The sequence below is a fragment of the Neofelis nebulosa genome, chromosome 10 (assembly GCF_028018385.1).
Source record: "Neofelis nebulosa isolate mNeoNeb1 chromosome 10, mNeoNeb1.pri, whole genome shotgun sequence".
Lineage (NCBI taxonomy): Eukaryota > Metazoa > Chordata > Mammalia > Carnivora > Felidae > Neofelis > Neofelis nebulosa.
This window is the reverse complement of record NC_080791.1, coordinates 60938925-60966720: the sequence shown is the minus strand read 5'-3', so window position 1 is coordinate 60966720 and position 27796 is coordinate 60938925. Positions and strand designations below refer to the sequence as shown.

The following is a 27796-nucleotide window of genomic DNA, read 5'->3' as shown; positions in this document are numbered from 1 at the left end:
GTTAGCACTCACCCTGAGTTCTGCCTGGTGTCTCCAGCTGTTGGTACACTCCAGTGTATATTGCCAGAAGATCTGCAAATGGTCACCAACACAAATGCTAAACATCCTGAACAGCTTGTGTACAATTATATGAGGAATTAGAGGGAGTGAGAATATCATTGAAATTGCCGTTCAGCCCATCTCTGCTGTTCTCTGCCATAGACCCTAGGATGACATCTCTGTAATGCTAATAAATTAGAGTTGAAGGGAGGGTCAAGGATGTATGCATAGTCTAGTGGAGGAACCAGCTGACAGTTCTTCCATCCATTAATCTGGAGGTGAGTGACTTGGAGAAGAAAATGTAGTCACTGCACTAAAAGTTCTGTTTAATCCCATCTCATCTGTTTTTTCCAACCGTTCACTTAGGCATTCATTCAACAAACTTTATTAAGTTCCAAATCTGTACCAGGATTCGAAGTCTGTAGTCAGTCTTATAGCAATTCTATTTCTCTAGTGCTAGTTAGGGCTTTCATAATTTTTTTCCTCCCATACCTGGCACACTTGCCTCTTACCTGTACTCAAAATATAATATGCAAGTAATATATCTGGAAGGAAAGATAATAGCAGGGTGGTTTATGACAGATGCAACTTCTCACTAAGCAGCAGAATGATCCTTCCCTGCCCGGAGATACAGGAGTGAAATAAATCACCTCTAAACGTTTCTTCTCTTTCACAAACTCTGAAATGGCTGGACGAAAATGGATGGACACCAGCTTCACCGTGAGTCTGCTGGCTAAAAAGCTGCACATATATTTAAACTCTTGTTTGAGTCTCCCCTTAAATGATGGGAAATTTTCCCTTTTTTATCATTCCTTTTTAAAAACTATATTGCCATTTTCTGTCTTTTTAAATTTTTGAAAAATGTTTATTTATTTTTGAGAGAGAGACAGAGCGTGAGCAGGGGACAGGCAGAAAAAGAGGGAGACGTAGAAACCGAAGCAGGCTCCAGGCTCTGAGCTGTCAGCACAGAGCCTGACACAGGGCTCGAACCCACGAACCGTGAAATCATGACCTGAGCCAAAGTCTGGCACATAACCGACTGAGCCACCCAGGCACCCTGCCATTTTCTGCCTTGATATCAGAGTGAGAGTGCCTTGTCCTCATGTGTCACCCACAGCATGCTCTGCAAATGCTGTGATAGTCCCTTTTCCTTCACAGCTCGTTACTTTCCATCTCCACTTCTTTCCTCCATTCGCATTACTTCCCCACTTTTCCTTCAGAATCAAAAAATAAGAGGGGTTTTATTATCACATTAATTATTGCATCATGATCTTACTATTACTTGCTTTGATTTGAAGCATGAATAGTGAAAGCTGGGTAAGAACTTTTCTTCTTTCTTTATTTTCACCCCTCCAATGTCCCTCCATCTTAAAAGCCTTTTGAAAGAGGACCAATAAAAGCCTTTTGAAAGAGGACCCTGAACTCCCCATCTCCCCTCCTCAAAATATCCTGACATCTTCACTCATTCTGTAGATTTTGTCTTAGAGGAAAACTACAAATTATATACACTTTTTACTTATTCCTTTCCACCTACTGATAATTTCTCCAATCTATTGAAATATTTTCTAAAAAAAAAAGAAAGAAAAAAAACAAAAGACAAATGACGATGACCTCACTATCACAAGTGCAATGCCTTTTTAGAAACCCTCATCCTACTTTATCTCTTTTTTGTAGCCACAGTGGTGAGATGACTTTAGTATTATAATACACTACTATTTTCTACCTGTTTCCCTGAGTCTCCATTCTCTGTCTCTTTTAGCTGTTTTAAGCTTTTATATACATAGAATCCATTATTGTGCGGCTTGAAATAAATGTAACTGAATAAAAGTTCTGAAGAAAGATGTTAAATAGAGCCCAGTTCAGGTATTATAGAGACAGATCTATACCTGTGTGGCATATTGATCCAAACCCCAAAGGCATAGCTTACTCAGAAAGCCTGAAGATTTAGTTTCCTTATTGTAAGCTAAAGATTAGAGGCTTTTCTTGACCATTTTAGGTTTCTCTTCATCATTTCTGTTTCATATCTGATGCCTACCTCCTCTGCATCCTCATCTCTACACCTGGCCCCAGCTTAACTGCCCTGATGTTGGAAACTTACGTCTCTTTTCATCCTCTCAGAACTAAGCCCTAATGTACCCTTTTCTAGAATTATTTGCTTTCTGAAGATCCTGCTTCTTCTCAAACATTTTTCAGTTCCAGATTTCAGATTCGCACAGCACAATTTGCATCCTTGGTCACCAAAGACTTTTATGTAGATTCAGGAAAGGCATCACTCTGGTCACAAGTTAGAAGTTCAAGGATTTCAACAAGCATTTGGGCAGTGCTTGTCTGCATTCCCTTGCAAGCTAGGCATTGTGGAATAAAGCACAATCCCCAGCCAAATTCAAAATACATTTGAAGGCATATGATACGCACTTGATCCTAGTACACAATTATGCAAAATGGTATATAGTGCCAATTCCTCATAGATATGATACAGATTCTGAACACTTTAGTGATTAAATTAAAGATATTTTTCATGGAGTAACATATGAAAAGGTGCCATCTGAAGTGACCTCGTTAACCCACTGAGAGTCCAGCACTGACAGATATACCACCATACAGCTGAACCATATAGCATTCATAGACTATAGAAATCCCTGTAAAAGTCCCCATCCTAGACCTTCCAGAAAAGCCTTATAGATCAAATCTCTCAATTCTTTCTTTTCTTTCTCATTTCATCTGCAGAACTTCCTGTCTCACTGGTCCTAGGATGCTCAGGTGAGTGAGAATTCAGTTCTGTCACTCTCCAGGAATCCCGTTCTAGATTGCAGGTTGGTGAATCCAAGACCATAAAGCCATGACGATCTCTTACAATGGCAGCCTCCAAAAAGCCACTTTCTTCCTAACAGGCTTCCAAGGTCTGGAAGCTCTCCATGGCTGGATCTCTATTCCCTTCTGCTCCATCTACTTGACAGTTATTGTAGGAAACCTTACCATCCTCCACCTCATCCATACCGATGTCACCCTCCATGAACCCATGTACTATTTCTTGGCCATGCTGGCCCTGACAGACTTGGGCCTTTGCCTATCTACACTGCCCACTGTGTTGGGCATCTTCTGGTTTGATGTCAGAGAGATTACCATCCCCGCCTGCTTCACTCAGCTCTTCTTCATCCATACCTTGTCACTGGTAGAGTCTTCAGTTCTATTGTCCATGTCCATTGACCGCTATGTGGCCATTTGCAATCCATTGCGTTACTCCATGGTCTTGACACCTGCACGTATCATCAAGATGGGGCTGAGCTCAATTCTTAGAAGTGCCCTGCTCATCCTGCCCCTGCCATTCCTCCTTAAACGCTTCCAGTACTGCCGCTCCCATGTGCTGGCCCATGCTTATTGTCTGCACCTAGAGATCATGAAGTTGGCCTGCTCTAGCATCATTGTCAATCACATATATGGGCTCTTTGTTGTGGCCTGCACTGTTGGTGTGGATTCACTGCTCATCTTCCTCTCCTATGCCCTCATCCTCCGCACTGTGCTAAGCATTGCCTCCCGCCAGGAGCGACTTCAAGCCCTCAACACCTGCGTCTCTCATATCTGTGCTGTGCTACTCTTCTACATCCCCATGATTGGCTTGTCTCTCGTGCACCGCTTTGGTGAACATCTGCCCCGTATTGTACACCTCCTCATGTCTTACGTGTATCTGCTGGTCCCACCTCTCATGAACCCCATTGTCTACAGTATGAAGACCAAGCAAATCCGTATCCGCATTGCTAAGAAGCTTGAGATTGTAAAATCCCTTAAGTGTTTTCGATAGGATTAGGTTAGGATGAAGAGAGGGAGCTTTGGGGCATGAAGCCTATTGATATTTTTGGTTTTCAGGGAATCTGTAGCAGATTACCTCCTTAAGCAGCTTCTAGAAACTTTCTGGTGATTCTAGCTGGTACCCCGGCTGACTCTCCAGAAAGCCAACAGTAACCCCCATAGGCATTCTTGGAAAATGTCATCAGTCTTCCAGCAAGTAGTTCTCCACCAATCAGCCTCATCCTAATTGTGGACCAGCTTTGGCCCAGAACAACTTAGTGAACTTTGTCATTCAGTGAGCTTCACTCACATGTTGGTGGACAACATCCAAATGCCAGCCTTGGGAAAGATTCTTCTCTTGAAATCTTGCTTCCTTCTTAGAGACTCTCCCTCAGCCCTAGAGTATCCTCTATGGTTCTTTCTTTCTTACTCTTAGTTGATTCCCTGTTACTATAATCTCTTGTTAACAAATGTTTATATTAAACTTTTCTGTTAAATTATTCTGTGGTTTCTTTCTTCTGACTGGACCCTAACTAACACACCACTCAGAGTACGTTCTTTGTTTTATCATACCTACCCCACATTTTGGTCTAGTACCTTAAAGGAACCAGTTAACATCTAGAAACTGTGACTTGCCAAGTGAGTCCTATTTCTGTATGAAAGTCACACTCTCTGGGTTTCAGATTCATCACTTCCATCCCTCAGCCAGTTGAAGTTGAAGATTTTCTGCAAAGTCTTCCAGAGGCTTCACGCCGCCCTTGGACTAGCATCTATTGAAGAGTTCCTACAAAACTAAGTTTCAGAAGGCAGCAGGAGAGCAACTTAAAACTGAAGTTGATTTAAAAAAAAGTAATAACATCTCGTGTTGATACCTGGGTGTGTGTCCAAAATTCTGTGAAAGGACATAGGACAGTTGAGGATCTGGGAGCATTCTCTAATACGTATACATTTTAATTTCAAAGTAAATAAAACACCTGTATTTCCTCCCTACCTCCAATCTTACTGATTTCTTACAGAAATCTTACAGATAATCTTACTGATTATCTGGGAAATATGATAAAAAATAATAGTGACAATTGCGGCAATAACACCCAATAATTATTGAACATTTACTATATACTATAGAATGTTTAAAAGCACTTACATGCAATATCCAATTTGACTTTCCTTTGGAAATTAAGATTACAGAGTCAAATTTTTAAAATAAGATTTTTTTTAATTTTAAAAACTTACTATAGTAAGGTATTCTCCAGGTAGCAGCTAGCTGACTGTTATATGCTGATTATTTGATTATTGATACATCAAAATTATGAGCTTTTTTTAATGCAGAACTATAACCTAGGATCCATCCCAAGAATTGCCTTCTGTTTATTTGTGAAGAATGGCCTCCCAAACACTTCAATAGTGTAGAAAAGACCGCAGTAGGAGTGAAAAAGGTATGCCTACTTCAGGAATGTTAATTGAAAAGCATCCTTATAAGACACATTTTTAAATGGTCATGATGTTTATGTACTTACTACAGTACTGAATATCAATCATTTTGTTGAAATTTTAATTTCTCAAACTATTTTCATTTAGTGCTATATTACCATTCAAGATAGCAAGTTCTCATATAATTCTTTTAGATAGGAAGTTCAATGAGGTAAGTTACTATAACCAACATCATGTGTAATAAACGGAAAGCCCCAAACCACATTAAGGTCTGTTGGATCTCAAAACATAAACTTTTGGCATTGTGCTGTTGAGACTTTTTTGAACTCTAGTTTTCCCACTATACTAACACTTTAGATTAATGCCTCAGTGGCGACAAAGGAAAAAAAAAAAGTAGATCTAAAACAGCATGGGATATTCCTGGGAAATATACATTTTAGGTGTTAGGTGAATATGGATGGGCATCAAATTTACTCACACAACTAGGGTGTGCAGTGGGAAAGATGTTACTTATTTTATTTCTAATCATCTTTCTTATTCATAAATATCTACCAACTAATTATCACAGGAAAAATGCAATAAAAACTATTTTAAAACCATACTTAAATTAAAAGAAAAACACTAGTTTTTGCATCAGTTTGTCTAAATTCAATCCAATAATATTCTTTTAAGGTCCTTTCAGTTTCTCCTAGCTGGTGTCTCCTCAAGGCAGCATCTTTACCTACAAGTTATTCCCTTCATTCTGCCCCTACCTTGTTTCTTTTCCTATTCTTTTCTGTGATAGGAGATATGAGTTTTTATTTCTTTTGTCTCTCCCCATATCATGTCCTGTTTTTCCCCTCACAGAGCTGAATAGTTAAGATTTAAAGCATGTAGGATATCTTCCCTGTAATAAACTGTTCAAAGATTAATTCCCTCTCTCTCTCTCTCTCTCTCACTCTCTCTCTCTCTCTCTCTCTTCCTCCCTCCCTCCCTCTGTTTCTCTTCACAAAATCTGAGATTCAGACCTATTTTCTTCCAAAACATATCTAACACTATCTCTCTCTTCTCAGTGCTTGGACTCAGAGATGGTAAATAAATATTGCTTGTGTATTTTTGTGGGGGAGTGTGTGAGGAGGTATTATTTATGTTATAAAACATTTCTTAAATAAGTGAAAAAGTGGGTGATAGGATGCATGGATAAACAGATGCTATTGGCTGAATTGTGCGCCCTCCCCCAATTTATACTGAAGTCCTAACCCCCAGTTCCTCAGAATGTGACTGTATTTGGAGGTAAAGGCCTTTAGGAGATAGTGACATTAAAACAAGGCATTTAAGGTTCGCCCTAACCCAATATGACTCATGTCCTTATAAGAAGAGCAAGAGACATCAAGGATACTCATGCACAGAGGAGAGGCCATATGAGGACACACAGAAGATGGCCATCTGCAAGCAAAGGAGAGAGGCCTCAGAAGAAACCGAACCTGTCAACACTTTGATCTTGGGCTCTGCTGGCCTCCAGAACTGTGAAAAAATAAATTTCTATTGTTAAAGCCACCCAGTCTGTGGCATTTTGTATTGGTGGCCCCAGAAAATTCATATAAAACGTAACTGTGTTTTGAAATGGATTCCAGGTTAAAAGTGATACATTTTTTTATTATAGAGGGAATAGAATATTCTGGAATCAGAGCTGAAAACAAATCATAAAGACAAGGATATATAAGAATTCTTAGACCTTTGTGGTTGTGACTAGTGTCAGTTTCTGATTCTGCACTACAGGGATGAGGCCCAGAAATATGCATTTTAATAAGCATTACAGGTGGTTCTGATCCTGATTATCGGGGGACTCTGATTTGAGAAATACTGCTACATAACAGTCAGATGTGTCTACAATGTGTTTGACCAAAGATTAATGGAATGAAGCCACAAGAGGAAGCCCAGCACATTCCAAGGGGGCCCATCAGGCCAATGAATTGGAATAAACCTCTTATGGTTGGTGTGGGGATCTGGGACATTCCTTAATATTTATACCTTTGTATTCTCAAAGTAGAGTCAATAAGCTGGATACTAATTATGTAGGTAATGAAAACACTGAAATGGCCTTCCTTTCCTCTTTCTAAAATATCTTTCCCATCAGCTTTTAAAGTTCAAAATGGATGATTAATTCTTCATATCTCTGTATTGACATATGAAACTCCTTGGTTTACCTATGCTTTTCAGGGGCTCATGTTGCCCAAAAGGTACAAAAATGAATTCCTTTCTGAAGGTAGCTCCTTAACGTCTAGAAACAAAGGGCTGAATTCTATGTCTGTGTGGATCAGAGACAGGAAGAGGAGATGGAGTACAGACAAGAGTCCCTGAGTATAGACAGGAGTCAGCAGCATATAGGGTTACTTGGGGCACCAAGAATCAACATTATCACCATATTTCCAGGAATGTGGTGCTCCTTTCTTCCCCTTTTGATGGGAGAAGAATTGAACTAAAAATGCCCTTTTAATGTTATATATACCCACCATATACACTGTCACTTCTGATATGCATAACTATATGGTTATGATACATCATATATAAAACATTATCAACAATACCCACTCTGGTTTCCTAAAGTTGTGGAGCTGTTCAAAATATTTCACGATATCTTCAAAAAGAAGCTACAGTGTGTAACATCTCCTGGGATTCCCATTTAGATATCTCACAAAACTATTCCCTTCTTCTCTTTCCCTTATCCTCAGAGTATGAGATAATGAGGTCCAGAAAACCAGTCCTCCTAGGGAATTGATGAAAGATTCTTGAAATGGTCTCAATGGGGACCTCAGGAAGTTTCATAAAAATCAAGGAATTCAACATCCATCCTTCAGTCTCTCCATACCCTCCAGAGTCTCTGGTTTTAACTTTCCTTCTCCCCTGTCACAAGAACTGAAGTCTCTGCACCTAGCCTTGATAGGTAAGTCAGGTGTCTGGTGCTCAGTTGTGAAGCCAAGAAGAGGTCCTAGAAGGCTCAGTCTGAGCTCTGGAGAGGGAGAGGAGAGAAGGGACTTTGAAGCACAAGAAAGGCTGTAGAAGATGCCTGCAGAAGGTGGTGACCATTGCAGTCAGATCTCACTAACTTCATGGGGTCCCACGTCTGGTTTTAGCACTAGCTTAGTAGGGAGACAGCAGCTTTCTCACACCCATTCACTTCATTGACTTCTAGCCCAGAGAGTTGCCTCATAGGTGGCAACATAAGAGTATTACTGAGACCCACAGAGACAGACAAGTTAGGCAAGCGAAACCGAGATGAAAGAATGAGATTAGCTGTAAGTTCAGTCTCTACTCCTTAGCCTCAGACACAAGGTTAGCAGAACCAGGAGTTAATTCCAAGAAGCAGAGACAGAGGGGTAGGAAGTCAAGTGATCCTCTAAAAGAAAAGCTTGTCTATGACATGAAAGGGCATTTTCCTGAGCAACCACAGAGTCTGAGTGATAGAATTAGAAGCAGCCATTGAACTTGTGCAAGTACCTCTAGGAAGTGTTCTCCAAGAACAATTGTGAGCAAGCCATTTGTTAAGTTTACCACTCCCCTCTACACTTGAACTGGTCAAGAACAATGAAATCCTCACCAAATCTGAAAATGGATACTCTGAAGACCTTTAAATAAGAACCCCTTAGAATAGTTACCTTACTAAGATCTCTCTGGCCAACAGGCTAAAGGTGGTCTTTCCCAGGCAGATATCTCTTGGATTCACTATTCTGGATTTTCTTTTATATCCAAGTCTTTTCCTTCAACTTATTCTCATAACACACTCTCTCTCTCTCTCTCTGATTCTTACTCTGCCCTACTTGCTTTAAAATGTGAGGCACAACTCTGAAGAGAGTCTATCTTGAGGTAAAAGAAGGTGGGGAAAAAAGACTTTTGATATTTCCCTCTATTTTTGTCATTCAATCTTCACTCATTTCAGGCTGTCTCAGCTTAAAAAAACTACCCAGCTATATTAAACTAAATGCTTCCAAACTTTCAGAATGCTCCTTGGAGCTCCAGAGATTTCAGTTTGAATTCCAGCTGTCACTGATTGATAGTATGATTTTATGCAGAAGTAAGCAAAGCCAAGCCCCTGCCATTTTTGAGCTCACATTCTAGTGGAATTATTAACTGGGAGTGGGCAGATCACTGCTTTGAAAGTCAGGAGTCTTAAACTGGCATAAGACTTCTGCCCAGTGACTGTCCTCTCATGAACCTTCATTTTTTAATCTAAGGAAGAATAAGTCCTACTGGCATATTGCATTCTATTCTGTGGACTCTCACGGACTCTGCCTTGCAATTGGGGATGTGGCCATGGTTGATGGTGCTTCAGCCTTTTCTCTCACCTAGGTTGATGGAAGTTGAACTCTAGATCTCAGGGAATGCAGGTTACTGACTCACAGGAGAATCAGAGCTTTGATATGGCACTTCAGCAGTCAAGAATAACTTTACAGACAGCCATTCATTCACTTCCCAGTCCTTACTGGAATTCTGTGAGCTGAGTAGCACATGTGAGCTATCTGGATCAAACTAGGCTTCCACGACTGGAAGACCAGAGGAGAAGGTGAGTGAAGGATTAATCTGTGTCTAAGGTTAGCAATTATATGTGGCTGATGAAGATAAGCAAGAGGGAAGAAAAAGAAAGAAAGAAAGAAAGAAAGAAAGAAAGAAAGAAAGAAAGAAAGAAAGAGAAAAAGAAAAGAGAAAGAAAGGCAAAAAATGAAAGAAAGAATGAACAAAATAACAAAAGAAAGAAAGAAAGAAGGAAGGAGGAAGGAAGGAAGGAAAGAAGAAGAAAGAGATTGGAAAAAAGGAAGAGAGAAAGAGAGAGAAGGAGGAGGGAAGGGAGATAGGGAGGAGAGAGGGAGAAAGGAAGGAAGAATGGACAGTGACAAAGGAATAGCAAAGGAAGTAAGGTAAGAGAAAGGAAAGAAAGAGAAGTTGAAAGAAAGCTTAGAACATTAGTGAGAGTTCTGGCAGAAAAGAGGCAGGTGAGGAGTGTTTAATTAAAGATCTCCTCAAAAGAGGTAGGCAAAATTAGTATAACCAACAGGAATAGTGTAGATGCTCAGACCTCTCAGCCTGAAGGAGAAAGGAGAAAAGAATCCAAAGAAAAACATTTTTCTAAAACAATGTGGAAAGAAGGCCAGAGACCAGAAGGAAGTGACCTCTGGAGGAGATGTACACTTCTAGGTCTACTTGATTCTCATGTTGTTTTGTTTTGTTTTGTTTTGTTTTGTTTGTTAGTTTTTGTTGTTGTTGTTTTGGTTTGGTTTGGTTTGGTTTCTAATTTCTTCCCAGGTTCGACCTCTAGCTTTTTTTCTGAATTCATTTCAGGAATTTGGAAGGAATCCAATTTTCCTCTTCCCTCCACACACAATGTCTTTGGGACCCTTGGAAAGCAGCAGCAACATTTCCTCCACCTTTCTGCTGAGTGGCATTCCTGGGCTGGAGCACATGCACATCTGGATCTCCATCCCATTGTGCTTCATTTACCTGGTTTCCATCCTGGGCAACTGTACTATCCTTTTTATCATTAAAACAGAGCCCTCACTCCATGAGCCTATGTACCTTTTCCTGTCCATGCTGGCTGTGACTGACCTGGGTCTGTCTCTTTGCACCCTCCCTACAGTGCTAGGTATCTTTTGGATTGGGGTGAGAGATATTGGTCACGATGCCTGTTTTGCCCAGCTCTTTTTCATTCACTGTTTGTCCTTCCTAGAGTCCTCTGTGCTGCTGTCTATGGCCTTTGACCGCTTTGTGGCCATTTGTCGCCCCTTGCACTATGCTTCCATTCTCACCAACACAGTCATTGGCAGGATTGGCCTGGTTTCCCTGGGTCGCAGTGTAGCACTCATTTTCCCATTGCCTTTTATGCTCAAAAGATTCTCCTATTGTGGCTCTGCACTTCTCTCACATTCCTATTGTCTCCATCAAGAAGTAATGAAATTGGCCTGTGCAGACATTAAAGCCAACAGCATCTATGGCATGTTTGTCATTGTTTCAACAGTGGGTGTAGACTCACTGCTCATTCTCTTCTCCTATGCCCTGATCCTACATACTGTGCTGTCTATTGCATCCAGGGCTGAGAGATTCAAAGCTCTCAACACCTGTGTTTCCCATATATGTGCTGTGCTTCTCTTCTACACTCCCATGATTGGTTTGTCCATCATCCACCGGTTTGGGAACAAGGCACCTCATCTTGTCCAAGTGATCATGGGCTTTGTGTACCTTCTAGCCCCTCCCCTGATGAACCCCATAGTCTATAGTGTGAAGACCAAACAGATCCGAGATCGTGTGGCCCATGCCTTTTGTTGTTAGCTGGGTCTAGTCTTAGAGGCACTATTTCCTTCAGTATACCCTTATTCCTCTAGCCTTTATAATATCTAATGTGTATGAAGTGGAGGAGACAATTATTTATTTACTCAACAAATAAACACAGAAATGATCAAGAAGTCACAGCTCTTACAGAACTATCATTCTGGTGGGGGGAAAACACAATGCAGTATGACATGGCAGATTGTATTTTACAAAAATGGCCACAGAGGTATTTCTAATCCTACATTCTCTTCCAGAAATTTGTCATTCCCCCATCAAGAGAGACAGTCTGTCTTTTTTCTTCCCCTCGTAACAGGGTAGGACTTTGTAACAGGTTCAATGAATTGAATGTTGTGGAAGTGATCTTGCAAGACTCTCGAGGCTAGGTCATAAAAGATTATATGTTTTTCATTGGTATATACTTCCCCACACTCATTCTTTCTCCCTCTTTTTTTCCCCTATTTATATATCCACCCCTATCTCACTCAATGCTTGCTTTTTGAACACAGCCACCATACTGAGAAGCTGAGACCACATGGAGAAGCCACATATATATGTCCCAGACCAAGCTAAAGTCTAAGCCTTAGCTGGAAATTTATCAACTACTAGTGAGTGAACAAATCTTCATATTATTCCAACCCCTATTTTTCCTGCATTTCCAGGTGATATCCAATAAAATAATCAATTGAACCCAGCCCAAGCTGCAGATTTGCAAGCTAAATAACTGTTTGTTTATTTGTTTGTTTGTTCATTAAGACACTAAATATGGGGGTGGTTTATTATACAGCCATATGTTAACTGTGTTGCTCAAAGTAAAAAAAGAAGTTAATATAGAAGCAAAAAGAGAAATATCTTCTTCCAGGTGGGACAACAGAGTGTCAAGAAAGATTTCCTTGAGTTGATACAGTAGCCAGCCTGACAGGACATATAAGAGTTAGGCAGTCAAACCGGAAAATTATGGTCTAATCTGAAGGAACGGTATGTGCAAAGCTGAGGCAGAGGTGAGAGAGAGAACAATATATCCAGAGAAATATCTGAAGTTGTTTTTGTTGTCATTGTTCCTAGCAAGTCAGGAAAAAGTAGAGAAAATTAGGGTGGAAGCAGGGGAAGTGACAAGTAGAAAAAAATTGAGGGATTGAAGATATTGGAAAGGTCAGTGAACCAAAAAGAAATAATTCCTTATACCCTCTTATCTGTCCATTACAATTTTGCCACCACATTGACCTAGAAAAAGAAATTATCTTTTAAGACCTAAATGTGAGACCTGAAACCATAAAAATCCTAGAAGAGAGCACAGGCAATAATTTCTCTGACATCAACCATAGCAACGTTTTTCTAGATATGTCTCCTGAGGCAAAAGAAATAAAAACAAAAATACACTATTGGGACTATATCAAAATAAAAAGATTGTGCACAGCAGAGAAAGCAATCAACAAAACTAAAAGACACCCTATGGAATGGGAGAAGATATTTGCAAATGACACATATGATAAAGGGTTAGTATCCAAAATATATAAAGAACTGATACAAATCAACAGCCAAAACCCAAATAATCTAGTTAAAAATGGGCAGAAGACATGAATAGACATTTCTCCAAAGAAGACGTACAGATGGCCACAGACACATGAAAAGATGCTCAACATCAGGAAAATACAAATCAAAATTATAACAAGATATCATCTCACACCTGTTGGAATATTTAAAATAAAAAACACAAGGTGGCTCCTGGGTGGCTTAGTTGGTTGGTCACCCAACTCCTGATTTTGGCTCAGGTCATGATCCCAAGGTCATGGGATCAAGCTCCACATTGGGCTCTGCACTGAGCATGGAGCCTTCTTGGGATGCTCTCTCTCTCCCTTTACCCCTCTCCCTTGTTCTCACTCTCTCTAAAATAAAAATAATAATAATAAGTGAATAAAAAACACCAAAAACTATAAGTGCTGGCAAGGTTGTGAAGAAATAAGAACTCTCTTACACTGCTGGTGGGAATTCAAACTGGTGTAGCCACTTTGTAAAAGAGTATCGAGGTTCCTCAAAAAGTTAAAAGGAAACTACCCTATGATCCAGTAATCACACTACTAGGTATTTACCCAAAAAAGACAAAAGCACTAATTCAAAGGGATACATGCACCCCTGTGTTTATAGCAGCATTATTTACAACAGTCATATTATGGAAACAGCCCAAGTGCCCATCAATAGACAAATGGATAAAGATGTAGGATACATATATATACATATACAATGGAATATTATTCAGCCATAAAAAAGAATGAAATCCTGTCATTTGCAACAACATGAATGGAGCTAGAGTGTATAATGCTAAGCAAAATAGGTCAGAGAAAGACAAATTCCATATGATTTCATTCACAGGCAGAATTTAAGAAATAAAACAAAAGAACAAAGGGGGAAAAAAGAAGAGAGACAAACCAAGAAACAGACTCTTAATTACACAGAACAAATATGGTTACCAGAGGGAAGGTGGTTGGGGGGCGGTGGGTGAAACAGGTGAAGAGGATTAAGAGGACAGTTATCATGATGAGCACTGAGTAATGTATTGAATTGCTGAATCACTATATTGTACACTTGAAACTAATACAACACTCTATGTCAACTATATTGGCATTAAAATTAAAAACTTAATTAAAATTATCTTTTGAGTAATGTATGTCAATATAGTATTATTAATTTTGTCTTTGAGGTATCTGTGAGGAAAGCAGGCCAGGTTAAAATGCTGCTAAGGAAGGTTTTGAGCATCTGGAGGAAAGATTGAGGGGGTCATGTTTCTGCACAGTGCAGGGTCAAGAAGGGGAGTGGCAAAGGGCCAAAGACAAAACCTCTACTACAAGGTTTATGTGGAGTCAGTTCTCATTTGAGGTTGGACTTATCTGAGGCTACCTAGCATATCTGACATTTAACTCTTGACACGTTATGCCTTCTCCCACCAGTGCCTCATTCTGTCTGACATGAGAAAGCTGTTTCTTCAGTGATAAGGTATATGTGAACTTTGGGTGTTACATGTGGAAGATCCAAAGGTACTTATGCAAAACAAATAGAATAAAATAGAGGACGTGTGTGAGTGTCTTGGGTGTCTGCGTACATGCAAAACTTCAGGAAAACCATACAGCCACAGCAAATTCCAAAGCATGCATACAGCTCTACAGCTGGAATCTGTATCTATGCTGTGTACTTGCAATTTTAGTCCTCATATGGGAGTCATGTTTTCTTACATCTTATAGCAAATTTAAAAGTTTTTGTGATACATTAGAAAGTATACTACACTTGGAGTCAGGTTTAGAAAGTTCTACGTTCTGTGTGACTTAGGAAAATTATTTTCCTTATATGAGCTCAATTTTCAATTAAAATGAATCTAACAGTAACGATGCCTAACCCAAAAGGATCTCTACACAATTTAAATATATGATATATATGAAAGTTTCAAATAAAATTATTAGCATGTTTTTCAGCTCACAATAAACTTTAGTTACTTTCATTCTTTTTTTTAAATTTTTTAATGTTTATTTTTGAGAGAGAGACAATGTGAGCCAGGGAGGGGCAGAGAGAGGGAGACATAGAATCCAAAGACTCCAGGCTCTGAGCTGCCAGCACAGAGCCTGATGCAGGGTTCAAAGCCTCGAACCACGAGATCATGACCTGAGCCGAACACAGTAAAATATATCATGGAAAATTTGTTATAAGGAAAAGAGGGAGCCCTGGAATGGCCCTGAGGGGATGGAGAACCATGGATAATATTCCAGAGGGGCTGACTTAGCTGTCTTAAAGAACAAGCAGAAGTTAGATGGGCCAAAATTGTGTGGGTGGAGGAGTATTCCCCCATTCCATAAATAACATTGAATTTGCTATTTTCCAGGCATAGTTTCCACTTTAGGAAGCTAGTAGACAAAACAACAAAAGACTATGCTTTTAACTTACATTTTGGTGGGAGAGACAGACAATAGAAAAGTAAGTGATTAATTATTTAAGACAGTGCTAAATGTCCAGATAGTCTGTGGGCAGGGAAGACCTTTACAATAAGGAATTTTCAAAAAAAATTAAAGGAAGGGGATTATATTTTATATTTATATAAATGTGGACTTATTTCTAGAGCATGTATTGTAAGTCCTGAAGGGTGAATGGGGCAATAGCTGAAACATCAGCAATGTTCTGGTCTCAAGACTGTCAAACCCAATAGCATTATGAGATGCAGAGCCCCGTGATCTCCCAGAGGACAGTTAAAATACAGCACCTGCTGTAACTCCCTGACATTCCTTAAAACCACACACACTCCCTTTATGCCTTCACGTAAAACCAGATGTATGTTTGGTTAATGTCTAAGGCCCTTTGTGCTCCCTCTCATGCTTTGAGGCTCTTTGATGTTTATACCTAATAAAACATAAAATAAAGACTGTGTGCAGACCCCAGCTGCTGCTGTTCTCTCACAGAGGCAGGCTGCATGTCCACTCAGTCTGGTGTCTGAGAACCTTTTCTTCAGTGCACAGCCACACATAAAATTTATTAAAATGTTTATATTTATATTTAAATACAAAAAGGCAGAGAATTTTAAAGGGTCTACGATGGAAATAAATTAGAGTAGTCTAAGAATAGCAAAAGGACCAGTGTGCCTAGAGCTATGTGAGCAAGAAACTACACTAGCTGTTGGAATTAGCAAGTAATTGATATTAAAGACAGAAGAGAGGACAGCTAAACAAAGCTGATATTTCAAGGTCACTGTCAGAAGTTCTCGTTGATATAGGAAGTAAAAACATAACTGACCAGCCATGACCATGAGAAGAGGTTAGCAATGGTCTGAGGAACTGGGGATCAAGCATTTTGTATCCAAGGCCATAACTGCTAAACTTTGCAGTGAATCTAACCCAGACCTGGTAGGAACAGGGAGGAGAAGAAATGCACCTTCCTTTGAAAATCTTGAGGCCCAAACTTCTCTGATAACGAGGCAGTAATTGTAGCAGGCCCTGGGGCTGCCATCAAGCATGGATGACAGCCTTTATGCATCAAGTGTAGAACCAACCTTATTCATTCATTCATTCATTCATTCATTCATTCATTCATTATTTAATACTTAATGATTGACTTTTTTGAAAGTTACTGGGAATAAATTGGTGAACAAGGCATATCTTCCACCTTAAAGGAGTTTATAGTCTGGTGGAGATACCTGAAATAGTTTAGGATGATCTACAAATTAAGTCCTGAAGTTCAGGTTGAAGTTATCCAGTTGGAAATGAGGAAAAACAGCTTACTACATAAAGCGAGTATTTTGTGAAAAAGCCAAGAGATGACAAAAAGCGTGATTTGTTGAGAAACTATAAATAATTCCTTTGAAGATCTATTCAAGTGATAGAGCAGGAGGAGGAGTCTATCTTGAGATGCAGGCTGGAATACACAGGGATCAGAACTTAATGACTGCAGGTTTACTAGTTCATGCACCCAGTATCCCCTGAGCAGCTACTCTATACCAGACTGTGAACAGAACAGACAAAAACACTGCCCTCTAGAGTCTTAGATTTTACTAGGTGTGGGCAAACAATAAACATGAGAAATAAATAAAAGACATAGTAATGTTAGATGGTGAAAAGTGCTGTGGAGAAAAATTAAAGTAGGAAAGGGGTAAAGGCTATATTCAGAAAGGTTGTCACTGTTGACTGTATTTGATGGTCAAGAAAAGCCTCACTGAGAAGTGATATTTTAAGAATGTGAGGAAGTAGCACATGGACATCTTTGGGAAAAGGATTCAAATTATAAAGAAGAGCATGTAAAAAATGCTGCAGTAAACACAGAGGTACATATATCTTTCTGAATTAGTCTTCTCATTTTATTTGGGTAAATACCCAGTAGTGGAATTATTGAATCATATGGTATTTCTATTTCTAATTTTTTGAGGAAACTCCATACTATTTTCCACAGTAGTCAAGATATAGATGCAACCCAAGCATTCATCAATAGGTGAATGGATAAAAAAGATGTGGTAAATATTTGAATATTATTCAGTCACAAAAAAGAGTAAGTTGTGTCATCTGCAATGACATGGATGAACTTAGAGAGTATTATGCTAAATGAAATAAGTCAGACAGAGAAAGACAAATACCAGATGATTTCATTTATATGTGGAATCTAAAAAACAAAATAAATGAGTAAACAGACAGATAAAAAGCAGAATCAGACCTATAGATACAGAAAACAAATTAATAATTGCCAGAGGAGACAGGGCAGAGTGATGGGAAAAAAGCATGGAGGGAAGTGGGAGACACAAGCTTTCAATTACAGAATAAATAAATAACAGGAATAAGAGTACAGCATAAGGAATATAGTCAATGATATTATAATAGCATTGTGTGGTGAGAGATGGTAGCTACACTTGTGGTGAGTGCAGCACAATATATAAACTTGTTGGATCACTATGTTGTACACCTGAAATTAACATTGTGTGTTGGGGCACCTGGGTGGCTCAGTCGCTTAAGCATCCAACTTCGGTTCAGGTCATGATCTCACCGTTTGTGAGTTTGAGCCCCATGTCGGGCTCTGTGGTGACAGCTCAGAGCCTGCAGCCTGCTTGGAATTCTGTGTGTGTCTCTCTATCCCTCCTCTGCTCATGCTCTGTCTCCCTCTCTCTCAAAAATAAATAAACATTAAATTTTTTAAAAAACTTAAAAAAACACATTGTGTGTCAACTATCCTCAAATTTCTTTTTTTAATTGGCAAAAAAAAAAAGGCTCAGAGAGCAAGACTGGACAGTAGGAGAAGAGTTAGAAGAGACACACTAACTCAGGTAGGAGATAATATTATTAGACGTGAGGTAGTACCAATAGAGATGGAGACATGTGGACAAATTTGGAACATATTTAGAAGGTACAGTTGATAGGATGTTTTCAGTTTTGGATAAAGAACACTGTGAGAAAGGAGAGGCCTAGAAATCTAATTTGGAGCAATCGTATATACAGTTAGGGAAAACTATACAATGGGTATCAACTTTCTTGGCAAATATTATGTACACAAGACAGTATTAACTATAGTCACCATGGCATATACTAGATCTCTGGAGAGTACAAAGGTTCAGTTATATGGGATGAATAAGCTCTGGAGAACTAATGCTACTCTTCTCACTAAATTATTTCAGTTTAGTTTTATTCTTTTATTTTTAAAACATGTGTTATTTATGTTAATATGCAATGGGCTTATTGTTATTTTATTTTATTTTTTTTTAAATTTTAATGTTTATTTTTGAGAAAGAGGGAGACAGAGCGCAAGTGGGAGAGGGGCAGAGAGAGAAGGAGACGCAGAATCCGAAGCAGGCTCCAGGCTCTGAGCTGTCAGCACAGAGCATGATGTGGGGCTCGAACTCACTAACCACGAGATCATGACTTGAGCCGAAGTTGCACACTTAACTAACAGCCACCCACGTACCCCTTATTATTGTTATTTTAATGAATTAATACGTAAGTAACATGACCCAGTTTTAATCTCTAATATGGTAAATATCAATAGAAATAATGCCCCATAAATAAATGATCTGTGGGGTTCTCAATAATTGTTAAAGAGTTTAAAGGAATCTTAAGGCCAAAATATTTCAGAATTGCTCTAACAGATGTTTCTTTTATTATGATATAAAAATAATGAAGTAATAAAAGAATACAATCTCCTCTATATCTTATTAACAAAAGTCACTTCTTGGTATTTTGAAGTTTTCCAGAAAGGAGTAGATCTTTCCCTGGAAATTCACATATATATTATAGAAGTTTTATTAAGCACTAATTTCAGACACCAAGAATGACCATGTACATTATTTCATTCTGTGATGTCTTTTTCATAACACATATGGAATGTGTATACTTTCTATGCATCTGGTATTGTTTTATACAAGGCATAGACCCTCTTCATTTTCTCATATGTCGATAGTATGGATTTGACAGTGAGACCTCCTAGGCAAAGAGAAAAACAAATGCAGAGACTCTCAAAGATACCAGACTCCCCAGTCTAATAGAATTGAAACTGAACTTTTATCTCTATTTCTTGACATATTTACTTAGATAAATGCAATAGCTTAATGTCTGTTCTTCTTGTCTCTCTCTCTCTTCCTGCTACTGTTTTTTAAATGCAAATCTGCTTACCATTCTGCTTATAACCTCAACAACTTCTCTTATTAGAAAAATTAATACTATTTTATGAAGCCTATGGATTTTGCCTTTACTTATTTACCAGACACTGTACATTATATTTTCCTCCCTCTGTATTCCACTAAAGAAATGGATGTAGGGATGAAGAATATAGCAGATTTGTAGAACTGAGATAAGTCCCAGATAGTGGTAGCAGAAAGAATAAAAAGTGTGGCAGAAGACTAGACTGTGAGTTAGGCATAGAGTTAGCTGAGAAGGTATACACAGGCCAAACCAAAGAATAGAAATTGTATCTTTAGAGTAAAGGGAAACCAATGAAGAATTTACCCAGGGAAGTAACATAATCATATTTGCATTTTAAGATACTCAGCAGGGCTATGATATAAAGAATGCATTAGGGAAGGGTTGATAAAGGAAAAGCAAGTAAGAAGTGTTGCAGAAGTCCAAGTAAGAAATCATCGAGCACCATGGTACAACTGGCAAGAAGAGTGAATAGTATCAGGAGATATATAGAAGAAAGAAATTTCATGACTTGGAGTTTTCATGATTTGGTATTTATTGTGTGTGTGGTTTTAACAATAGTCAGGAAGGAATGAAGATCACTTCCTGGTTTGACTTCTGAAGAATCAAGTGTACGAGAGTTCTATTTAATGAGATAAAGAATACTTTATAAGGAACAGGCTTAAAGGGAGGAATTAATTAATTGCATTTTGAAGATATTGAGCTCCAGTTGCCTATGTAACACAGAGAGTGTATAGTGGTTAAGAACTCAAGCTCAGGAATAGGTCAGCCTGAGATGAATCCAGATTATATTCAGATTACTAGCTATGTATCCAGAAAAGTTTTTGTTGTTGTTTTTTTTACCGCTATAAGCTCCTACTTTCTCATCTGTCAAACAGGGATAAATAATACCTCCTAATGGGTTAATAGAGGAATAAATGTAATAAGGTACCATATATTATGTAAAGCATTTGGTACAATATATGGCACTTAGTAAATGGTTAATAATTGTGAAGTATTATTATCATTATTCTCATTAAAAAGTGTAGTCAATTAGGCATTTGGAGCTTGGAAAAGAAGTCCATGGTGTGGAAATAAATTCATGACCTGGAATCATATTTTAAACCTATAATAGGGCAAGACTACTCCCTCACCTATCTCTCTCAAAGAAAACTTAGAATTGGAGTCATAAACTCAAATCCCTGTGGAGGCCGTTCAGTAAAGTCAAGGAGTGAAGAAAAATTGTGGAACATGAATAGCAAGTGGTAGGGTATGATCTGTGGCAAACCATATCTTAGTTCAATTTTTGAACAATCCACAGTTACATGAATGAAATAAACCATTATTCTACAAGCTCTGTCCTATTGATGACCACTTTGCACATCTGGCCTATCAGTATCCCCAAACAGCCAATTTCTTTCAATTTGTTCTTTTTCCTTTTTATCCTGGAAGACATAGCATAAAAAGCTTTAGAACAAAGGAAGTGGCTCCAAAGAGACTGGAGCCCAGTCCTCATGTCTGCAATTTTAGTAATCACTCAATTTCTCCAGAAAGAAATTCAGGCTTCCCAACACCTTGACTTTAGGTCAGTAAAACTCATATCAGACCTCTAACCTGTAGAATTGTAAGATAATAAATTTGTGTTGTTGTAAGCCATTAGGTTTATGATGATTGTTATGCAGCAATAAAAAACTAATACAGCATCCTGACATACAACATACCATAAGCAAAGGATTAGGTGTAAGTAACAGTGTGAGATATATATTACATTGTTGGAGTGCAAGCCAGAGAATTAACAGAAAAAGTAGTAGATAAAAGCAGGTATTGAATAATGGAAAACCTTTGTGCAAATATGGAGCCTCACCACTACCTTGTAACTTATTGGACATCTCTTGAAGGATTTTAAGTGTGGTAACATTTATATTTTAAAAAGATCCTTTAAACAGTTAATCTCAACGTACAAGATTATAGGTTAATCCAAAGGAAATTTTAAATCTGAACTAGGAAAGCTTCAGGGGGAATCAATGAGTGAAAAAAAATATTTGAGATATCTTAATATGGGAGGATCTTCACAGTTTGATGAATAAACCTGGTTTAAAATATATATTTACTTCCATGTCTGCAACCAAGTATTACTGTCTTGCAAATGAGGGCAATGCTACCTATTTTTTTAAACCACTTTATTGACGTATGATTGACATACAAAAAGCTATACATATTTAATGTGCACAGCTTGGTGAGTTTAAGATGCAGCTGTTTTTTTGTTTTTGTTTTTGTTTTGTGGGGTTTTTTTTTTTGTTCTTTTAAATTTACATCCAAGTTATTTAGCATATAGTGCAACAATGATTTCAGGAGTAGATTCCTTAATGCCCCTTACCCTTTTAGCCCATCCCCCACTCCCACAACCCCTCCAGCAACCCTCTGTTTGTTCTCCATATTTAAGATTCTCTTATGTTTTGTCCCCCTCCCTGTGTTTATATTATTTTTGCTTCCCTTCCCTTATGTTCATCTGTTTTGTATCTTAAATTCCACATATGAGTAAGGTCATATGATATTTGTCTTTCTCTGACTAATTTCGCTAAGCATAATACCCTCTAGTTCCATGCACGTAGTTGTAAATGGGAAGATTTCATACATTTGATAGCCAAGTAATACTCCAGTGTTTATATATACCACCTCTTCTTTATCCATTCATCAGTCGATGGACATTTGGGCTCTTTCCATACTTGGCTATTGTTGATAGTGCTGCTATAAACTTTGGGATACATGTGCCCCTTCAAAACAACATATCTGTATCCCTTGGATAAATACCTGGTAGTGCAATGATCCATCAGGGTCATAGAGTAGTTCTATTCTTTAATTTTGTGAGGAACCTCCATACTGTTTTCCAGAGTGGCTGTACCAGTTTGCATTCCCATCAGAGTGCAAAAGAGATCCTCTTTCTCCACATCCTCACGAACATCTGTTGCTGCGTGAGTTGTTAATGTTAGCCATTCTGACAGGTGTGAGGTGGTATCTCATTGTGGTTTTGATTTGTATTTCCCTGATGAGGAGTGATGTTGAGCATTTCATCATGTGTCAGTTGGCCATCTAGATGTCTTCTTTGGAGAAGTGTCTATTCATGTCTTTTGCCCATTTCTTCACTGTATTCTTTGTTTTTTGGGTGTTGAGTTTGATAAGTTCTTTATAGATTTTGGATACTAACCCTTTATCTGATATGTCGTTTGCAGATATCTTTTCCCATTCTGTCGGTTGTCTTTTAGTTTTGCTGATTGTTTCCTTCACTGTGCAGAAGCTTTTTATTTTGATGAGGTCCCAGTAGTTCATTTTTGCTTTTGTTTTCCTCACCTCTGGAGACATGTTGAGTGAGAAGTTGCTGCGGCCAAGGTCAAAGAGGTTTTTTCCTGCTTTCTCCTCGAGGATTTTGGTGGCTTCCTGTCTTATGTTTAGGCCTTTCATCCATTTTGAATTTATTTTGGTGTATGGTGTAAAAAAGTGGTCCAGGTTCATTCTTCTGCATGTCGCTGTCCAGTTTTCCCAGCACCACTTGCTGAAGAGACTATCTTCATTCCATTGGATATTCTTTCCTGTTTTGTCAAAGATTAGTTGGCCATATGTTTGTGGGTCCATTTCTGGGTTCTCTATTCTGTTCCATTGATCTGAGTGTCGGTTTTTGTGCCAGTACCACACTGTCTTGATGATTACAGCTTTGTAATACAGCTTGATGTCTAGGATTGTGATGCCTCCAGCTTTGGTTTTCTTTTTCAAGATTGCTTTGGCTATCCGGAGTCTTTTCTGGTTCCATACAAATTTTAAGATCATTTGTTCTAGCTCTGTGAAGAATGCTGGTGTTATTTTGATGGATATTGCATTCAATATATAGATTGCTTTGGGTAGTGCAATGCTACCTTTCTAATCATGGCAGATGAACAGTATCCTAGCCTCCTATTTCAACATGCCTGTCTTTGTATTTTATTATTTTATTTTATTTTTATTTTTATTTTCAAGAGAGAAAGAGTGCATGTAAGTGAACATGGGAGGGGCAGAGAGAGAGAGAGAGAGGGAGAGAGAATGCGAGTGGGGGAGGGGCAGAGGGAGAGGGAGAGAGAGAATCCCACGTAGGCTTCATGCCTAGCACAAGGCCCAATGTGGGGTTTGATCTCACAAGCATGACCTGAGCCAAAATCTGGTGTCAGACACTGAACTGACTGAGCCACCCAGGAGCACCTCAACATGTCTGTCTTTGAATATTCAGTCACATATGTATGCACCTTCATTGTTTAGTGGAATATGCAAACTTCTTATAAATTATATTAATTTTATAACAATAACAAAAAGCAACTTAAATGATTTAGCTTTTCTCTGCCCATTCCCAGAATCACTTCATTGTAGGATTATTCACGCAATCTCCTGTTGATCCCTTCTTCATCTCTCTCAATATTAATCCATGTTACTCTGCAGTCGGATATGCCATTCATAACATTTGATTTATTGTGTTAGCTGTTTGTTGTAGAGATTAAATTATCTCCCATTTATCCTCTGGATTTAGACTTTTCAAGGCTTTCCTAAATACTCCAAAATCTGGTTCATTCACACTATTCAAAATTATCCCTCACTATTTGCCAAATTGTACTCTTCATTGTGGTCAGACTAATATCCCTCATAGCTGCTATGTGCCTTACTTGTTTAGTTACCCTTGATAGTATAGTGTGTATTGTAAATATACAAATTTAATAAATGCTGCTTGAAAAATAATCTCAATCTGTCTAATTTTATCCACTGTTTCAGGTGTGACTATAACCCAACTGCTCCGTTATATAGTGTTTTGTTTCAACTGCTCAAAATATTAATCATTTGTGAATCATATCATATATCACCTGATTATCTCACCTTTCCTGTTGAATATTGTTTTCCTGACACTATTGTAAATTCTGTATTGCATAGCTTTTCACTCTCCACAGTCCTCCACTAGATAGTGACCACTGTGGCACTGAAATAGGTGCCAATTAATACTTACCGGTTGATAATTTATTACTTCAATATTCAAACTTTTTTATCTCCTACATATGTTAAACAACTTTCTCAAGACCTTTTACCAGATTTGTCGAGTTTTTGCACAATACATAATGGGGTTCATTACAGGTGGCAACAACAAGAATATATCTGTAACAAAAATTATAACTAGCAGGCTTTTGTGTTTGGCAAAGTGGTGCATGGCAGCCAGGGTGATGATGGGTACATAGAAAACGAGCACAGCACAGATGTGGGAGACACAGGTATTGAGGGCCTTGAGTCTCTCTGCTAGAGATGCAATGCTGAGTACAGTCTTCAAGATCAGAAAATATGACAGAAAAATTAATGCCAAGTCCAGCATAGTACAGAGAGCAACAAAGCCATAGATAACATTGATCTTGTTGTCAGAGCAGGCCAGCTTCATGGTATCCTGATGCAGACAGTTTGAGTGAGAAAAGAGATTCTTCTGATAATATTTTAGTCTCCTTAGAGTGAAAGGGAATGGAAGCACTAAGAGAATGCTCCTGGTGGCTAAGATCAGTCCCATATTAGCAACTCTGTTGCTAGCAAGGAGAGAACTGTATCTCAGGGGATTGTGAAAGGCAAGAAAGTGATCCAAAGACATAACTAGAAGCACTGAGGATTCCATGACAGTGAATCCATGGATCAAGAATTCTTGAGCAAAGCAGACATTGGGTGAAATTCCCATGGAATTGAACAAGAAGATTCTCAGCATGGTAGGAAGGGAGGAAAATGAACAGCCCAAGTCAGAGATGGCCGACAGAGCAAGGAAATAATACGTGGGCTCATGAATTGAGGGCTCTGTCTTAATGATGAAGAGAATGGTGCTGTTGCCTATGATGGCAACCAGGTATATGAGGCAAATGGGAATGGAGATCCAGATGTGGGCATGTTCCAGTCCTGGGATTCCAATCCGAAGAAAAAGCTGGACCTCAGAATTATTCAGAGCAGACATGATGCATGGGAATATGAGCTTTTTAACCAGATCTTAAATCACATAAATAAAAAGCAGCCACGCTTTTGGATAAAATTCAGTGTTGTGGGAATAAACAGTTCTTTTATATGCTATTCTCAGAAACATATTTTGCATATTAATAAAATGCAATTTTCAACATTTATCAAAAGTCCTTAAACATGTTTATATTCTCCAATATAGGAATTTCACTTATAACAAGTTATCCTATGATGGTGGTTTTGCAACACTTTTAGCCAAATATAAAATTATCATATCAAAACAGAGCTTCTTTGATTGAGTCAGTGATAGGTATTCAGAATCTTTCCCACTGTTTTTCCACATGATACTCAGTAGTCCTTTCATTGGCTTTATAATAATATCCTTGATTTCATGTAGAAAAGTTTAAAAATAATAGTCTAAGAAAATAATCAGATATCCCTGAAAACATCTATACTATAGTAAATATTAAATGCTAGAAAATAAATTTATAGATTAATTTAAGTCTTAAACTTATGAGGTAGGTACTTACTATCCACATTTTTGCATGAGTATAAACACTGACCTCGGTTCAATAAACCACTGACAAGCTAATGTAAAATATTAACATTGCTTATCCAGTGGTTTCCAGAAGGAGTGGGAGAATGAAGCATGGATACACCCCTGGGAGTTATGTATATTTACTTCCTTCTTGTTTGTACTCCTACATGCAATGAAATGGTTCCTAGCTGGCATCTATGCACCATACTTCAGGTTACCATGTTATTAATCTAAGGGAAAGTGTTGAAGCTGTATAGTACTGAAATTATCTTCTAATGAGGAAGAAGATGAAATTATCTTCTATTTTATCTGTATCACTGAATTAGTCAAAGAAATTCCAAATGAAAAAAAATCCAATCACTCAGTTTCTCCTTGTAAGGTAAAAGTTCTAAATCTATTTACATTTTTTTTGAGAGACAGAGAGAGGGAGACTCCACATGCACAAGTCGAGGAGGAAGAGAGAGAGAGGGAGAGAAAGAATCTTAACCAGGCTCCTCTGCTGTGGGCTAGACCTCATGACAGTGAGATCACGATCTGATCTGAAATCAAGAGTCAGATGCTTAACCAACTGAGCCACTTGGGTGTGGCTCAGAGGCATAACCAACTGAGCCACTTGGGTGTCCTTAAGTCCACCACATATTAAACTAAACCCTGATCTTATCATTAGATTCTCCATTAAAGAGTTCGCAAATTATATTTTCCAAGGTAAAATATACAATCTTTCAACTTATTATGAATTTGTTGAGCTTTTTGCAAAAAAATGGCACACTCCAAAATGAAGTGTTTACTCCAAAATGAAGAATTTAGAGTTTACATAAGATGCTAACCTCACTCCACAATTTTTTATAAGGTCAAATGGCAATAGAAGAAAAATCAATCTTCAATGGAAAATATAGGGGACACCAGAAACTTGGGGGCTCCTCTAAATTGAGCCTTGGTTATAAATTAATATCATACTTTGTAATTCTGTAGAAGATAACTACAAAAAACATAATAAATAACAAGCAGCCCTCTCCCCATACATTTGATATTTTCTGGGTTCTCTCTATGCAGATCTGTTTTGCCAGCTTGTAAATCGAGTGCAAATCCTAGAATGGAAGCTCCTAAACAGTTTGATACATCTTAGGTGTCTCTCACCAGGGCAGCAAGCCTAATGCCAAGCCCAGAGAGTGTTTATTTTGAAGATGGCAGTAGATTCTCAAATACCATGAAAAATCATTCTTTATGTATTCTGTCAGACTGCCTATTCAGCAGATTTTGTTCTGACTTCTCTTCCTTGAGAATCATAAGAAAAGTTCTCATTTCCAAAAACACTTAATTATTTTTCTCTTTGGCTGAGGGTCATTGACCTAGGTCTTTCAGGAAATGCTTCTGTTGGTCATCCTTTACCGTGATAGTTTCTACGCCACTTTATAACATGCTGTTTGCATGTATCCCTACCCAGTCCAACCCCACCATCACTATATACACTGACTACTAAATACTGAAAGGCACAGAAGAGATTTATTCTCATGTATCTGTCATCAGCATAGTTTCTGGAACATAAAAGGCTCTCAGCAAAATAGCTAAGACTAAATGTGAGTGGGAAAAAATT

The 27796-nt window shown here is 38.3% G+C and overlaps 3 protein-coding genes across 3 annotated transcripts; 2 read left to right on the top strand and 1 right to left on the bottom strand.

The window, feature by feature from the left end:
• The first annotated feature begins 2878 nt into the window (after positions 1-2878).
• On the top strand, positions 2879-3838 carry LOC131487339 (olfactory receptor 51G1). The gene has a single exon (XM_058687970.1). It carries the CDS (start codon positions 2879-2881, stop codon positions 3836-3838), a length of 960 nt encoding a protein of 319 aa, XP_058543953.1.
• Positions 3839-10611: 6773 nt separating this feature from the next.
• Positions 10612-11553, top strand: LOC131487342 (olfactory receptor 51G2). The gene has a single exon (XM_058687974.1). The coding sequence runs from the start codon at positions 10612-10614 to the stop codon at positions 11551-11553; it is 942 nt and encodes a 313-aa protein (XP_058543957.1).
• A 13215-nt stretch (positions 11554-24768) lies between these two features.
• Positions 24769-25665, bottom strand: LOC131487344 (olfactory receptor 51A7). Its single transcript, XM_058687977.1, has one exon. It carries the CDS (start codon positions 25663-25665, stop codon positions 24769-24771), a length of 897 nt encoding a protein of 298 aa, XP_058543960.1.
• Between the last annotated feature and the right edge of the window lie 2131 nt (positions 25666-27796).